This window comes from Somniosus microcephalus, chromosome 4 (assembly GCF_052327205.1).
Source record: "Somniosus microcephalus isolate GS21.2 chromosome 4, FLI_Smic_1.0, whole genome shotgun sequence".
Lineage (NCBI taxonomy): Eukaryota > Metazoa > Chordata > Chondrichthyes > Squaliformes > Somniosidae > Somniosus > Somniosus microcephalus.
Genome location: NC_140990.1, coordinates 227,961,785 through 227,979,205, shown reverse-complemented (window position 1 = coordinate 227,979,205; position 17,421 = coordinate 227,961,785). Strand labels below are relative to the sequence as shown.

The 17,421-nt window shown below is 46.8% G+C and overlaps 1 protein-coding gene across 1 annotated transcript in view; it reads left to right on the top strand.

Moving 5' to 3' along the window:
- Nucleotides 1–17,421, top strand: part of LOC147120252 (uncharacterized) — a 168,065-nt gene that overhangs the window by 23,664 nt on the left and 126,980 nt on the right. Inside the window, exons 5-6 of the mRNA XM_085985897.1 lie at nt 4,161–4,253; nt 4,393–4,437. Coding sequence (XP_085842023.1) covers nt 4,161–4,253; nt 4,393–4,437 — 138 coding nt within the window. The remainder of the gene's footprint in view (nt 1–4,160; nt 4,254–4,392; nt 4,438–17,421) is intronic.

Sequence of the window (17,421 nt, the reverse complement as noted above, 5' to 3'; positions counted from 1 at the left end):
CAATTCTAGGTGGGGTAGAAGAACAAAGTGATCTCAGAGTACATATACACAAATCACTAAAAGTTGCGACACAGGTTAACAAGGCCATAAAAGAAGCAAATCAAGCACTGGGGTTTATTTCTAGAGGTTTAGAATAGAAAAGTAGAGAAATTATGCTAAACCTGTATCGAACCTTGGTTAGACCACACTTAGGGGGAAAAATTGGGTGGTGTCCCTTTTGGGGCGCTAATATCGCCACCCCCGCCCCACCCCCCCAGGCAGAAATTCAGTAGTACCACCCCAAGCAGGAGGCGGGGCGCTACTGGAAGCATTCCACCTCCTTCTTGGGGTGCTACAACAGAAGATCGTGGTGCTACGTGCAACAGCACCATGCGTGTAGGCACGTAGCGCCACATCATTGCATAGAAACATAGAAACATAGAAGATAGGAGCAGGAGTAGGCCATTCGGCATCTCGAGCCTGCTCCACCATTCAATGCGATCATGGCTGATCATCCAAATTCATTACCCGGTCCCTGCTTTCTCCCCATACCCCTTGATCCCTTTAGCCTTAAGAAATATATCCAACTCTTTCTTGAATATATTTAATGAATTGGCCTCTACTGCCTTCTGTGGTAGAGAATTCCACAGGTTCACCACTCTCTGGGTGAAGAAATTCCTCCTCATTTCTGTCCTAAATGGCCTACCCCTTATCCTTAGACTGTGACCCCTGGTTCTGGACTCCCCGACCATCGGGAACATCCTTCCTGCATCTAGTCTGTCCAGTCCTGTCAGAATTTTATAAGTTTCAATGAGATCCCCTCTCATTCTTCTAAACTCCAGCGAGTACAAGCCCAATCGAGCCAATCTCTCCTCATACGTCATTCCTGCCATCCCAGGTATCAGCCTGGTGAATCTTCGCTGAACTCCTTCCATGGCAAGAACATCCTTCCTCAGATAAGGCGACCAAAACTGCACGCAATACTCAAGATGTGGTCTTACCAAGGCCCTGTACAACTGGAGCAAGATATCCTTGTTCCTGTACTCAAACCCTCTAGCTACGAAGGCCAACATACCATTCGCCGCCTTAACTGCCTGCTGCACCTGCATGCTTACCTTCAGCGACTGGTGCACAAGGACACCCAGGTCTCGTTGCACTTCCCCTTCTCCCAATCTATTGCCATTCAGACAATAATCTGCCTTTCTGTTTTTGACACCAAAGTGGATAACCTCACATTTATCCATGTTATATTGCATCTGCCATGCTTCTGCCCAATCACCCAACATGTCCAAATCATCCTGGAGTTTCTCGGCATCCTCCTCACAGCACACACGCCCACCCAGCTTTGTGTCACCTGCAAATTTGGAGATATTACATCATGTTCCTTGTCTAGATCATTAATATATATTGTGAATAGCTGGGGTCCAAGGACCGATCCCTGCGGTACCCCACTAGTCACTGCCTGCCACTTGGAAAAAGACCCATTTATTCCAACTCTTTGCTTTCTGTCTGCCAACCAGTTCTCTATCCAAGTCAATACCTTGCCCCCAATCCCATGTGCCTTAACTTTACATGCTAATCTCTTATCCGAGCCCTTATCGAAAGCCTTCTGAAAGTCCAAATACACCACATCCACTGGTTCTCCCTTATCTATTTTACCAGTTACATCCTCAAAAAATTCCAGTAGATTAGTCAAGCATGATTTACCCTTTGTAAATCCATGTTGACTTTGTCCGATCCTGTCACTGTTTTCCAAGTGCTCTGCTATTACATCTTTTATAATAGACTCTAGCATTTTCCCCACTACCGATGTCAGGCTTACCGGTCTGTAATTCCCCATTTTTTCTCTACCACCTTTTTTGAATAGTGGGGTAACATTAGCTACCCTCCAATCCATGGGTACTGTTCCAGATTCCATCGAATATTGGAAGATGATCAGCAATGCATCTACTAGTTCTAGGGCCACTTCCTTAAGTACCCTAGGATGTAGATTATCAGGCCCTGGGGATTTATCGGCCTTCAATCCCATCAATTTCCCTAACACCATTTCCCTACAAATACTGATTTCTTTCAGTTCCTCCCTTTCATCAGACCCTATGTTCACCGACATCTCTGGGAGGTTATTTGTGTCCTCCTTTGTGAAGACAGAACCAAAATATGTATTTAATTTGGTTGCCATTTCTTTGTTCCCCATTATAAATTCCCCTGATTCTGACTGCATGGGACTTGCGCTTGACTTCACCAATCTTTTTCTCTTCACATATCAATAGAAGCTTTTACAGTCAGTTTTTATGTTCCCTGAAAGCTTACTCTCATATTCTATTTTCCCCTTCTTAATTAATCCCTGTCACAGTACCCATGGATTGCAGGCCTCCTCCCCTGAGTAAAGGGGACGGGCCTAGTGCTGCACACACCGGGGCCCTGCTAGACCACCGGGGAGTGGGGTGCCGTGAAAACAGCCCGGCACACAAGAGGAGTGCCGAGCTGAGCGATTGCGGCCGGCACCCCAAGAAAAAAAGGGGAAGGGGGCAGGTGCTGACACTCAGCCAAAAAAAATGGCCACCTGACACCTGCACCCTTTACTAGCACCGCCGACACCGCTAACCTCCTGCAGAATTTCGCGGGAGGCGTTAGCAGTGCCGCGCCCGGGCGCTAGGGGATTTGCTCCCCGTTAGGTGCTAACGAGAGGTGCAAATCATTCCAATTTTTCCCCCTTAGTGTGTTCCGTACAGTTATGGTTGCCATGTTATAAAAAGGATATAGAGGCGCTGGAGAGGGTGCAGAGAAGATTTACAATGATGCAAGAGTATAACTATCAGGAAAGGATGAACAGGCTGGGTCTCTTTTCTCTTAAAAAGAAAGGCTGAGGGGTGACCTTATCGAGGTCTTTAAAATTATGAAAGGTTTTGATCGAGTGGATACAAAGAGAATGTTTCCAACTGTGGGGAAGAGCATAACTAGAGGCGTCAATATAAGATAGTCACCAAGAAATCCAATCGGGAATTCAGAAGAAACTTCTTTACCCAAAGAGTGGTAAGAATGTGGAACTCGCTACCACAGGGAATGATTTAAGCGAATAGTATAGATGCATTTAAGGGGAAGCTAGATAAGCATATGAGGGAGAAGGGAATAGAGGGTTATGCTGATAGAGTTAGATGAGGAAAGGCGGGAGGAGGCTCGAGTGGAGCATAAATGCCGGCATGGACTGGTTGGGCCAAATGGCCTGTTTCTGCGCCGTATATCTTATGTAATCCTATGTAATCAATATGATAGAATACCTCATTCACCAATAATGTATTACAGTATTTACTCCCATCAGGTCAGAACCAGTTTATCTGTGATATTGGACTCCTTTAAAGCCACTGGAAAATTCTTTGCCATGGAGTTTCCACTCGGTTGCGTTTTGTTTTTCAGAAATTACGTCCAGTGCAAATCGAGTTCCCGCAATCTTTTGCACTCATTTAAAAAACATCGCGCTAGAAGCAGGTCCCACCCACAAAACTGGCCATGCATCCAAATTAAATTAATCACCATTGGGAGTTTCCACTAATTGCACTCATTTACAGGCCTTTGAGGAGGTTCTTAAAATTAAGCTGGTTCTTTTGGGCGCAAGGACACTAATAGGCACTTTTTAAAAGTTTTTGAATATATTGTTTTTGATTTATGAAAAAACCACTACAGTACACCAATATAACTAGCAAATAGTTCTGTATAGTTTTTTAAAGTTATTTTCAGTCATTTAAAATCAGGTTACTCACAGGTGGTGCATTAGACACTGATTAAAAATGCTTAATTTTTGTGATAAACCCATTTTCAGCTGTAATAATCAAACTGCACCAAGTTACCACTCTTAAATATTATCACGGAATATTTTTTAAAGCAAAATATTTTTTTTAAATTACATTCTTAAAATGCTGCCCGATTGTGCTGGCAGCGTGGCAGATTTTATGTTTGGTAATTATGCAAATGAGTTTGACTGGAAACTTGAGGTGGGAACAAACACTTCAGGAAACCAGCACAATTTTGGGTGCAATTTACACCCGGATCGCTCATTGCGCCCAAAGCAGAAACTCTACCCTATTGTGCTTAATTAAAGTATTCTCCTTAACTAAGATGAAAGCCAATCTTTCTCGTTGCTTAATTTCATATGTGTAAAGCATTCACTTTTTTGTCCTTTGTAGAAATACAGCTTTCAGCTATCTGGTGGTTACTCTGGTAAAATGATATGGGATTACACCGTCTATCCTCCGACCCCTGGCCCACGTGGTTCACCAGTAAGATTGTTTTCTCATTGTATTTTGGTGTTTTCTTTCCAAGCATACAATATTCAGGCTTAAGATCATTTTAAAAACTTTGGAAATAATTTTAGTTTCTTTAATTTCCAAAGCGCTTTTATTTTATCATTCCATTCAGGGCCCTCAGGGAGCTACAGGTCTGCCTGGTCCCTCTGGATCACCTGTAAGTACCTGCTTATATTTGATATTTATTTTACTTTTTTGTACATGGATTTGAATTTGCACCCTGCTGTTAGATTATAACTGGCACAAGTGGAAACCAAATGTGGCCTTTTGATATTTTACATGTGTGCAAATAAAATGGACAGATTACAAAAACTCAAGAGCCCATTCCATATTATAGTGCTCTAATTCTGTGTTCACAATCCAAATCCAATAACCTACTTACATCTAGACCACCTGTGCCTTTAAGCCTTTTTCAAACATGTTTCAGTTTAATCTTTTTTCCGTTAAAAACAAGTTTAGCTTTGCAAGTCTCAGATCTTAGAACATCCTTGTCATTCTTTTCTGATCACCCCTAATGCAGGTGAATCCTCCCTGGTGAATCACCCCTGGTGAAGTAGAGCTCTCATATGTTGTTTAGCTCCCTTATACTTGTCACCCAGCACATAGCTTGGGGCTTAGCATCAAATCGGTAAATTTTATATTACATGGAGCATTATCCTCTCAATGCTTTGTGAATAAATTGAAAACAATGAGCAACCCATAAAAATGGTGGAGAGAGTGATGTTTTGTAATTTGTGAACAATTAAACTGTCGGTTCTTGTTTTCTAATATTTTGTTGCCAGTTGTGCTCCATCTAGACATACAAGGATCAAAGGTGCTAAGTCAACTATGCTGTCTAAACAATGTAAATAAAAGTTCCAGCACTGGAGGGCAGTAGTACACTTAGTATGTCTTGTATCATGTTGTGTTTACAAAGTATGCTGCACCGATCTAAGGGTGAGACACTATTATGGAACAATTTTTTTCTATACTTTGTCTCCTTAACTTCAGTATTAGTTATAGACATGCCAATGAGTCCTTAGTAATTGGCTACCATTAGTAACTAGGTCTTGAAATAAAACTCATCTTTGTAATTCCCAATGCTAGATTGTTTATGCGACACATTATTCTAGCACTCTACCCTGGATCAGGGGGTACTGGCAAATATGTCAGCAGAAGTATCTCCATCGTAGACAAGCAGATCATACAGAAAGATGCAAACAAATTTTATCATATAACCAATGAGCAATTTAAATAGTCCAATGCATGCGCCAACAACTCTCGTTCAGCCTTTGATGGTTAACCTTGCATTTGAATTTTTCTATATGTTTTGGGCAACAGAATTGTCTAGGAAAGAGTTCCACGGACAAAAGAAGCAGATTGCCGCTGTCAGTCCATGCAGACTTTATAAATTGATAAGGAGCCTTAAGATGTACCACAGCAGTTCTTTTGGGTGGGATCTTACCTGGAAGGCTGAGTTCAAGGTGGGACTGCTGGTTTTCGGATTCCAGTCCTGCCCCCAGCGATGTCTGACGACCTGATGCTATTTTCCCCGAATTGGCCTTTTTATGCCCGCCCTGCGGGCTTGCCGGCCAATTAAGGGAAATCCGGTGTCAGATGACATCAGTTGTTGTTGCTTCATCTGCCAGTTTTCTTAAAGGCATATGCACTACACTTGTTTGACAGATGATTTGACAGTGTTTGACAGCATTGAGGTGTTCCCTGGCTCTCCAATTACTCTCTCCTTAGGATGAAACAGATGCCAGCTGCAGCTGAGATTGCAGAAGCCACCTGTCACTTCTCACGATGAGATGAGCCTACACAAACACTTCACAGCTTGTCACCTACAGAAACATCTAAACATATAAAAAAATACTTTCATAACTTTTCCTTATCTCTGATACTCACCAGTGTCCCAGTGAATCCTTTAAACCACTTCTGCAGCTTTCATATATACATAAAAATTACAGTAGACCCACATCACGCCTCACTTACCCTGGTGGGGTACCCCAACATCAGGAAGTTAACAGGCAGTTAAGTGCCTGTAATCCTCCTCTTGCCTCTAGGATTCGGGACCTTGCGCAAATCGGGGACCCGACTCCCGGGAAGATTGGTTGGAGGCGGGTTGGGACCCGTTCCCATTTTTTTGGATTTTCCCAGTAGTCCCGTCTCCAGACATGCCTTCTCAGGGCTGGTGAAAATATGTTCATTGCTTAAACGTTATAGATTCTTGTAGTAATGCTCCAGCTTTGAGCTTAAAGGGGACTGAGGGCCCAGCCATTTCTCTGCAGTATTATAGAGGGTGCAATCTCTTGTGGATTGGATTGAGCAATCCTTAATTAATTAATAAGCTTCCATAGTCTCGGAATGTACCAAGACCAAGAATAACTGGCAGCTTTACCTTGCAGCCTACAAAACAATGGCCCAAAAATTCCTGTAACTGGTCCATGAACAGTGTTCGCTGTTAGTTAGACTTGCTCTTGCCCGTTTAATCTCCATGATATTTTGAGAGGCAAGTTGCTGGAAGTGTGAGATGGAAACAATGTGACACCATCTAGGACCTGAGTAAACAGGGCAAGCAACTGTGTATCTCCTTAACCAATCAGATTGAAGGATTGTGAAGTTAACAGCGCAAGGACTGAGAAGCAAGTGTAACTTAGGCCGTGATTTTGCCGGTGCTCAGAGGGCAGGTTCAGAGGCGGGTCAGCTATTAGATTTGAAATGATTGATGGCGGATTGGGAACCCGCCGTGATCCCGCCTCCATGTGAGTTTCCAAAGTGTCGGGTCTGCGATTTCAGAATAGACCCGACACCAAGCAGTGGGTGAGGGATTCAAGATACTTAACTCCTCGTTAAGTGCTTGTTAGCTGCTATTTTGACAGCCTTTTTCTATTTTCGCACATTTTCAATTAGTTTTGCGATGTTCGGAGATCACGTCAGATAAGTATGTCGAGAGTAACAACGAGCTGAGTAGTACACAGATGCAACTTTTTTTTAATTTGTTTTTTTATGGGCTGTGGGCATCGCTGGCAAGGCCAGCATTTATTGCCCATCCCTAATTGCCCTTGAGGTGTGAATATTGATTTGAATTCATGACATCACTTCCACTGTAAATAATGATAATCATTATAACACTCAAACTAAACTGGCAAGGAATGTTTTTGTAAAATAAATGTCCAGCTTTTACATAGTGAAATGAATAAAAACAACAATTATTCAAAGCGAGGTATGGCAATGATAAAAAATTAGGGAGCAAATCTTGTTTCAACGATATGCAATTACTGTTTTTTTTATTCGTTCCGGGATGTGGGCATCGCTAGCAAGGCCAGCATTTATTGCCCATCCCTAACTGCCCTTGAGAAGGTGGTGACGAGCTGTCTTCTTGAACCGCTGCAGTCCGTGTGGTGAAGGTACTCCCACAGTGCTGTTAGGTAGGGAGTTCCAGGATTTTGACACATGCGACGATGAAGGATCGGCGATATACTTCTAAGTCAGGATGGTGTGTGACTTGGAGGGGAACTTGGAGGTGGTGGTGTTCCCATGCACCTGCTGCCCTTGTCCTTCTAGGTGGAAGAGTTTGCGGGTTTGGGAGGTGCTGGCGAAGAAGCCTTGGTGAGTTGCTGCAGTGCATCTTGTAGATGGTACACACTGCAGCCACAGTACACTTGTGCTGGAGGGAATGAATGTTTAAGGTGGTGGATGGGGTGCCAATCAAGCGGGCTGCTTTGTCCTGGATGGTGTCGAGCTTCTTGAGTGTTGCTGGAGCTGCACTCATCCAGGCAAGTGGAGAGTATTCCATCACACTTGTTACTTGTGCCTTGTAGATGGTGGAAAGTCTTTGGGGAGTCAGGAGGTGATACACTCGCCGCAGAATACCTAGCCTCTGAACTGCTCTTGTTGCCACAGTATTTATGTGGCTGGTCCAGTTAAGTTTATTGTCAATGGTGACCCCCAAGATGTTGATGGTGGGGGATTCGGCGATGTTAATACCGTTGAATGTCAAGAGGTGGTGGTTAGACTCTCGCTTGTTGGAGATAGTCATTGCCTGGCACTTCTGTTGCGCAAATGTTACCTGCCACTTATCAGCCCAAGCCTGAACGTAGTCCAGGTCTTGTTGCATGCGGGCATGGACTACTTCATTATCTGAGGAGTTGTGAATGGTGCTGAACACTGTGCAGTCATCAGCGAACATCCCCATTTCTGACCTTATGTTGGAGGGAAGGTCATTGATGAAGCAGCTGAAGATGGTTGGGCCTAGGACACTCCCCTGAGGAACTCCTGCAGCGATGTCTTGGGGCTGTGCTGATTGATCTTCAACCACCACAACCATCTTCCTTTGTGCTAGGTATGACTCCAGCCAGTGGAGCGTTTTCCCCCTGATTCCCATTGATTTCAGCTTTACTAGGGCTCCTTGATGCTACACTCGGTCAAATGCTGCCTTGACGTCAAGGGCAGTCACTCCCACCTCACCACTGGAATTGAGCTCTTTTGTCCACGTTTGGACCAAGGCTGTAATGACGTCTGGAGCTGAGTGGTCTTGGCGGAACCCAAACTGGGCATCAGTGAGCAGGTTATTGGTGAGAAAGTGCCTCTTGATAGCAATGTTGATGACACCTTCCATCACTTTACTGACGATTGCGAGTAGACTGTTGGGGCGGTAATTGGCCGGGTTGGATTTGTCCTGCTTTTTGTGGACAGGACATACCTGGGCAGTTTTCCACATTGTCGGATAGATGCCAGTGTTGTAGCTGTACTGGAACAGCTTGGCTAGAGCTGCGGCTACTTCTGGAGCACAAGTCTTCAGCACGATAGCCGTAATGTTGTCGGGGCCCATAGCCTTTGCTGTATTCAGTGCGCTCAGCCATTTCTTGATATCATGGGGAGTGAATCGAATTGGCTCAAGACTGGATTCTGTGATGTTGGGGACCTCAGGAGGAGGCCGATATGGATCATCCACTCGGCACTTCTGGCTGAAGATGGTTGCAAACGCTGCAGTATAAAAGCAGAACTCTCACATCTGTTCACTTTCAAATGTCAGAGGTTGCTGATTTCAGGATTTGGAAGACACATTTGATCTGTCTTGAGGCTGTAAGTGTGTGGTGTTAACTCTATATGCACTATCACCTCCTTGGAATAACATTTCATCCTCAACTGCCATATATAACAGCAGAATGGGAATGCTTTATACTCTCTCATCCTGGTCCTCAGAATCTGAAGAGGATCAGCTGCAGCACGGGCAGAACCAGGCACACCGGCAGCACCAACAACAGGACCGCCAACCTTCTCCTCAACCACCCGATGCAGTGCAGGGCAGAGGGCATCAGTGCAGGGCTGCACCGTGCTGCAGGAGATATCCCCAACACAGGGTTTACAGGCCGAGGATGAGCTTCCTTAACATGACTGAGCAGCAGTGCCAAAGAAGGCTGAGACTTTCGCGAGAGGTAGTCGCAGACATTTGCTCAATGCTCGATCAAGACCTGCAGCCCAGAGGAACGAGTGGATACTCCTTACCAGTGGCTGTCAAAGTCACCGCCACTCTCTACTCCTTTGCGTCAGGGTCCTTCCAGGGATCAGCAGCAGACATTAGTGGCATCTCCCAGTCGGTTGCCCACATATGCATCACGCAGGTCACCAATGCCCTCTTTGCCAAGTCCGCCAATTACATCCACTTTTCCACTGATGGGGCAAGTGTTACCATGCGAGCGCTAGGCTTTGTCAATCTGGCTGGCTTCTCACGGTTGCAGGACATCATTGAGTGCACACATGTGGGCATCAGGGCACCCCATCAGAACCCAGCAGTATTTGTGAACCACAAGGGCTTCCACTCCCTTAACGTGCAGCTGGTGTGTAACCACAGGAAGAGCATCATGCATGTGTGCGCCAAGTTCCCTGGAAGCTGCCATGACTCTTATATCCTGCGCCAGTCCACTGTGTCTCATCTCTTCACTCCACCAACCAAACTTTCTGGCTGGCTCCTTAGAGACAAGGGCTATCTCCTGAAGATGTGCCTAATGACATCATTTAGGAGGCCATCAAACAAGTCTGAGCAGCGTTACAATCAAAGCCACATTTCCACCAGAAGTCTCAAAGAGTGAACAATAGGGTTGCTCCAAAAGCACTTCAGATACCTGGACAGATCTAGTAGAGCCCTATAGTACACTCCAGCCAGGGTCTCGAGAATCATCGTTGTCTGCTGTGCCATGCACAACATTGCATTGCAGCGAGGATTAGCACCGGATGAGGAACAAGGCACACAGCCTGTTCAGAGGAGGAGCAGAACGAGGTCCCAGATGAGGAATACCTGGAGGAGGCGGCTGACCCATTACAACCAGCATGTGAGCACATTGCTGCCCGTGATGCCAGGGATGGCCTGATCAATGCCAGATTCACCTACATTTATGCAGCACAGACATGGGGCTGCCACATGCACATGAAGGTTGCCATGACCATACTTCAACACCATAGAGCATCTCTACAATGATCTGTGCATTCCTTGCACTGCCACCAACATTGCTGGACATAAAAGGTGCCCTCACCCTTCACTGTGCCACTTCAAATTGTGACCACACATATGGCAATGAATTCAAACATTCACAGAACATTAATTTATTACAACAGAATAAAAAACAGAACCTTAACATTGATTTGTAGCAGAACACCCAAGTGAGTACCCTTGTGACTATTTATGTGGCAGCTTTCTCTTACACGTGCTTCTACTTGTGCTACCCCTGTGGCTTCAGCAGATTTAGACTGCTCCCTTCCCTGCTATGCCTGCTTAGACGCCTTTGGCAGTCATCCTCTGGGTTTTGGAGCCTGTGAAGGCCCCGCCAAAATCTGCTCCTCCTGCGGCTGTACAGGGGCAGACTCAGCCATCACTGTTCGGGGAGGCATCTGGGGCTCTGACCGAGGGGTTGATAAAGGGATGGCAGTTTGAGCACTTGGAGAGGAGCCCCAACTTGCATGTCCCCTCCCACCATCATCCCTCTCATGGGTCACCCACACTCCTCTGCTAGCAAATAGCTGGAGAGCACCTTGCTGCACATCAGTGGGGCCATGAGGATCCATGTCCGTACTTACATTCCTCGTAACGGTTCCTCTCCGCGATAGATGCCCATCTATCCTCCATAACTGACCATTTATTTAGAAGTGTTACCATGTTGTTCTGAGTCTGGAGATTTATGTCCTCCATGGAGGTTGCCATCAATGGCAGTACCTACATTTGCCATTGCATGCGCCATGGCGTTGCTCGCTGTCATCGTGGTTGCAAACCCACTTGTTCCTGTGAAGGGTTATTTACTAGCCCTAGCTCCTTTGGGGCTACAGCGGATCAGGCGTGTTTCTCAAACTTTCACTTTCAACTAAAGTTTGAGGTAGCTGAATCTTAAAGGTGGTTAATTGGGTCTAAAGGTCCGGGCTATCTCTCGCTAAAGGAAAGGAACAACCCAAGAATGTTACCATCCTCCAGATAGTGCTTTTAATGGCCCAGAAATTCGGGTCCCCACGCGTGATTAAGCGCTGGGTACTCACGCGTAGGCCTAACAAAAGTGCTAGTTTCATGCATGCACTGCGCATGCGTGGGAAACCGGAACTTCCGTTCCCTTGAAAGAAGGGGTTGGCCGGTCGAACGCGTGCGCCAGAGAGGCAGCGCGCGCGCATCGAACTTACGTTTTTTTTGCAGGTTTCTCCGGGAAGGTAAGTCTCCAGCAGTTACACTTTTAAAAAGCAAGCGCAAGGCCTGCTTTTAACAAGGTAAGTGGTGAATTAATTAAAATTAAAACATTTTTTCCACAGGTTTATTATTTTTAAATACTTTAAAGAAAGGTAAGTTTATTTTTAGCCCCGTTAGAAAATGTAATTAATTTTTTCAAAATCTTAAATTATTGTTTAAAATAGTTATTTCATGTAATTTATAGTTATTTTAAAAATGTGATTTAAAAAAAAAAATTATTTGAAGATTTAGTGGTGTTTTGGGGCTTATAGTATTTATAGGTTTGACAGCTCTTCCTGTCAAATTTATGAATGAAGCATTCCCTGCTACCATTGGCTCTCCTTGGCCCACGTGATCCCAGGGGACGCTTCGAACTAACTGTGCCCCTTGGATATGCAAGCACTGCGCGCCGGCAGTTGGCGGAGGCCCAGGATCGGAATCTCACGTGAGCCCACAGCACAAGGGCCAGCGCACTAGGTAAGTGCAGGTCGGGGGCTTGCACCCGTGGGAAGCCTCCGACCCGAATTTCTGGGCCAAAAAGTTTAGCTGGACTGTAATGTCCCGGATATTATGAGGGTCCGGAGAACTCCTTCAGAATTATGTAACTCTTCACCAAAGAATGTACAGAGATTGAGTTTGCGAGTTATTGATACAGAAGACTTATGTGAGACAATTCTAAAAATATTTTGAGATTTATTAAAAGAACCGATATGCAATTTATAGTTGGTGAATCAGTCAATTGCAACATTAACAGTTCTAAAAAGAGAAAAATACGATCTTTTTAACAGAGAATCTTACATTTAAATCTTAACTTTGCTATAGTATTACAGTTCTTAAAGTTTTCTATGCAGGATATCCATCAATATCAAATACCTTTGATCACCGAGGTACAAAGAGTTGAAGACCACAGAGCCACCTCTGTAGCCGAGAATTGCTTTGCCCGCTTAAAGCAAGTCTGCTATCCCATTTGAAACTTCAATATTTATACCCTTTTCCAGTTGTACTTCCTTTAAGGTTTTCTGTTGATGTAAGTTAATTATCCCTATTCATCTTTCTGCCGGCCTCTGCAATTCTTTACTGCTACGTCAGCTTGTAATATTCCAGAATCCTGTCTTTCTCCAGGTGTTCTGGGTTAACCATATAAAACGGTGTGAAGGGCAGGTGTCCCTTATTTTATGTCATCTTTACGAGGGCAGATGATCCTTATCTTGTGTGCCATCTTTATGAAGTTTAAATTAAAACACCTTATCCAGGGTGAACCATTGTTTTTGTTCCCAAAAATCAGCCTGTCGGAGCCATGCACCTTCTGTTTCAATAAAGTTATTTATTCAGGGTCAACAACTGTCTTATCTCAATAGCCAGAATTCTTCAATAGGATAGTGTATTTTTCTAAATCGGTTATATGGCTTATTCTTCACCCCTGAAACTCCAGCACCGCTCTCTTTCTGGTTGGCCCCCGAGGCTCAGTATCTACATGCAGCTGAGCAGAGCTAGAAGCATCCTACAGTCTCTGACGAGGACTCTCCACTACTGTCCCTGTCTCCACCATCTGCTCTTGCTCACTCATGAGTTGTGATATACCAGGAGACAACACTACTTTATCTCGCATATGACCCACTGAGGTATGCGTCTCTGCGCTGGTGCAGGGTGTGCTCATTTCTGCTGACGCTGCTCCCTCAGAGGATGCAGCATCTTCTGAGGAGTCCCCCTGCTCTTCCTCCTGGACAGTGGGGGGCGGGGAGGGGGGCTCTTGATGGTCCTGTGGGAAAGTAAAGACATGAGTTAGACATGTGATATGTAGATTGCAGACACATCCCATTGTGCACATGATGAGCATTCAATTTCTATTGACATCAGATCCCATATGAGTCACTCATGAATGCCAAATAAGATGGCTGGAGAATTATTCTGTCACCAGGTTGTTCTACTAAACCTCTTTCTCTGTCCTCCACTTCGAGCTCTTCAACTGTTCCCGGAATGTCGAGAGCGGCCTCCTCAGCGTGGGTGAGCTGTGAGAATGATAGTGGTCCTCCTCCTGTTCTCTCCCTCTCCCTGTTACTGTGGGCTCTCTTTTCCTGCAATGAGGGAAAGAAGTGGAGTTCCAGTGAGAGTGATGGAATGAGTGTAAAGAATGGATAGGATAGATGTTTAGAGGGAGACTATGATGGAGTGGGTTCCTATTACCAAGTTTGCTCCTTTTGAGTTGTTAGTTGTTGTCATTGCATAACATTGAGGGTGGGTGTGAGGGGTGCATAGCAAGATGGGGAGGTGATTCTGTACATAGGGAGAGAGGGGTGGGTGATGGTACAAGGGATGTTGGGGTGAGTTCGGATGTGTAGGAGTAGGGCTGGCAATGCAGAGTGATGGGGATGTGATGACAGACACAGCAGAATTGAGGTAAATGTGCTTTTATACTCACTTTTCCAGAACGCAGGAGATCATTGAACCTCTTCCTACATTGGAACCAGGTGCGACTGAACAGACACCTTGTAGTTGCCTCCTCAACTATTTGCAGCCAGGCTGTCTTTGTCTGCTGAGGAGGTTTCCTTCTTCCATCCCCCGGGAATAGTACCTCCCTGCACCCTCTGATTCCCTCCACAAGAACATGGAGGGTGTCATCATTGAAGCGGGGAGCAGCCTTTGGTCTCCCTACAGACATCGTGGAGAGCACCAGCACTCAGAACATCAAAAACAAAGTAAGAGCTAATGGGGTCACGGCCCCCTTTAAATACACCTGCTGTAAACGCATCATCGGAGCAGCTCAGCAGACCCGCCCCTGGTGATCAGGCCGGGTAACGCACACGACGGGCTTAACGAAAATTGTTTCAGCAGACCGGCTGGAGCCGGGAGCGGGACCGGAACCCGCCGACTAACAGTGCCGCCACCAACCCGCCTCCACTTGGAAAATCCAGTCCTTAGAGTGGGTGAATTCAATGTCAAATCAGGTACAGAAAGAGAAATTAAGAGAGGGAGAAAAAAAGAGACCGAAAGAAAAGTTTAAAAAATGTTTAATTTAAATTTTTAAAAAAAATCTCCAATATTAATTAAAACCTGAAGGAATGAGACTCCACACTTGTAATAGTTAATTTTCAGTGCCAGAGAGTTTGACTGGCAGCAATGAACACTTATCACATCGTTAAAGGGACACTTTGGGTGCGATCTTGCCAGCCCTGGGGAGGCGGGTTTGGAGGCGGGACTGCTGGGAAAATGGCAGAAACTGGGGGCGGGTGCCCAACCTGCCCCCAACCCGCCTCCGTGCCATCTTGCCAGGAGGTGGGTAGCCGACCCGCGCCGGGTCCCGTCTCCTTGGAGACGGGAAGGGGATTAGTGCCACTTATCTGCCTGTTAAAAGGTAGTTAACAGGCAGATAAGAGGATTATCCCCATTTGGCCAACACCAGTGCGGGCTTCCCGAAGGCTCCGTACCCCGCCAGGGTCACCGAGGCAAGCAGTGGGTCTATAGGGGTTGGAGGGGTGCAAAAGTGTGCTGTGAAGGTAAGGGATGGGTGCAAGTGTGGAGAGGTGATTATGTGAGGTTGTGGCGGAGACCACATAGGGACAATAACACAATGTATAACCAATGCTGTTATATGTACCTAAACACAGTTCACTATGTATAGCAATGTTGTGATATGTATGTTCTGGGTTGGGTTATCGGTGCAGGGTCCCTTTAAGAGCATCGGTAGCGTGATGACGTCATGACGTCGGTTGCATGATGACGTCATAGCCCCTGCACTGGGCTGAGCCTTCAGACCTCATGGAGAGTGATTAAAGTAAGACACGTTTTGCCTTTGCTTAAAGAAAAGTCTCAGCCTGTTGATTTCGGTCGATCCCAACATTGGTGACCCCGCTGCTCTTTTGGACGATTCCAAAGACCTCATCTGAAATGGCGACGAACGCCGTTTCCATCAAATTACCCGAGTTTTGGGAACAACAGGCTGCCGCTTGGTTCGCCCAGGCCGAGGCTCAATTTGCACTCCGGGACATCACTGCGGATGACACGAGGTACTACTACGTCGTCTCTGCTCTCGGCAGCTCCACCGCGGCCAGCGTCGTGAACCTGCTCGAAAACCCCCCGGAGCTCAACAAATACGAAACGCTGAACGCGCACCTCTTACAAACTTTCGGACTCACCGAAGCCGAATGCGCACACTGGCTTCTCTCTCTACCCGGGCTTGGTGGCTCCAAGCCCTCGGAGCTGATGGCCCACATGCTGGCCCTCCTGGGAACACACGCCGTGCTTCCTCTTCAAGGAACTGTTCCTTCAACAGCTGCCAGGTCATGTACGGTCGGCTTTAACCAACTCTTCCACTACCGATTTCTGCGACCTGGCCAAGGAGGCCGACAAATTTTTCTCTGCCGGGCAACAGTACTGCGCGGCCACGCGGAGCCCTGCCCCCACTGATACAGCCCAACGGTGGCAACCCTCAAGCCTCTGCTTCTACCATGCGCAGTTCGGCCCCAAAGCCAGGAAGAGCCGGCCCCCGTGCAGTTTTCCCACGTCGAAACAAACTAAAGACCACTCGTCGGCTGCTATGGCTGTCGGCCGTTCAGGTGGTTTGTTGTTTATTACAGATACCAACCCCGGATGTCGTTTCCTTTGCGACACGGGCACCCAGGTGAGCGTCCTGCCCGCGTCAACCATAGACATTCAAGGGGGGAACCACGGCCCCGTCCTCGAAGCCACCAACGGCAGTTCCATCCGCACCTTCGGGAAACGGAACGTGGCGCTTTGTTTTGGCGGGCAGCGGTTCACCTGGGACTTTGTCACAGCAAAAGTGTCCACCCCTCTTCTCGGCGCTGACTTCCTCTGCGACAATGGCCTTTTGGTGGACATCAAGAACCAATGTCTCATCAACGCTGAAACCTTCAGCTCGCTCCCATGTTCCCTCAGTGGTCCAGCACGACGCAGTTGTCCAGTGCACTCTCGGCCTCCGACGAGTTTTCCCACCTCCTCGCCCAGTTCCCAGACCTCACAAAGCCCATGTTCTCATCCGCCGCCACCAAACACGGGGTAGAACACCACATCTCGACCACTGGTCCGCCCGCCTATGCCCGCGCTCGGCGCCTCGACCCGGGGAAGCTCGCCATCGCCAAAGTCGAGTTCGACACCATGGAGCGTCTCGGCATCATCCGCCAGTCAAACAGTCCGTGGGCTTCGCCCCTCCAAATCGCCCCGAAACCAGGCGGCGGGTGGCGCCCGTGCGGAGATTACCGGCGCCTCAACGACGCAACGACCCCCGACCGCTATCCGATTCCACACATCCAGGACTTTTCCGCCCGCCTGGCCGGGAAAGTGGTATTCTCGAAAGTGGACCTCATCCGGGGTTACCACCAGGTCCCTGTCCAGCCGCAGGATGTCCCGAAAACCGCGGTGATCACCCCGTTCGGGCTATTCGAATTTCTCCGCATGCCATTCGGCCTCAAAAACGCTGCACAGGCTTTTCAATGCTTT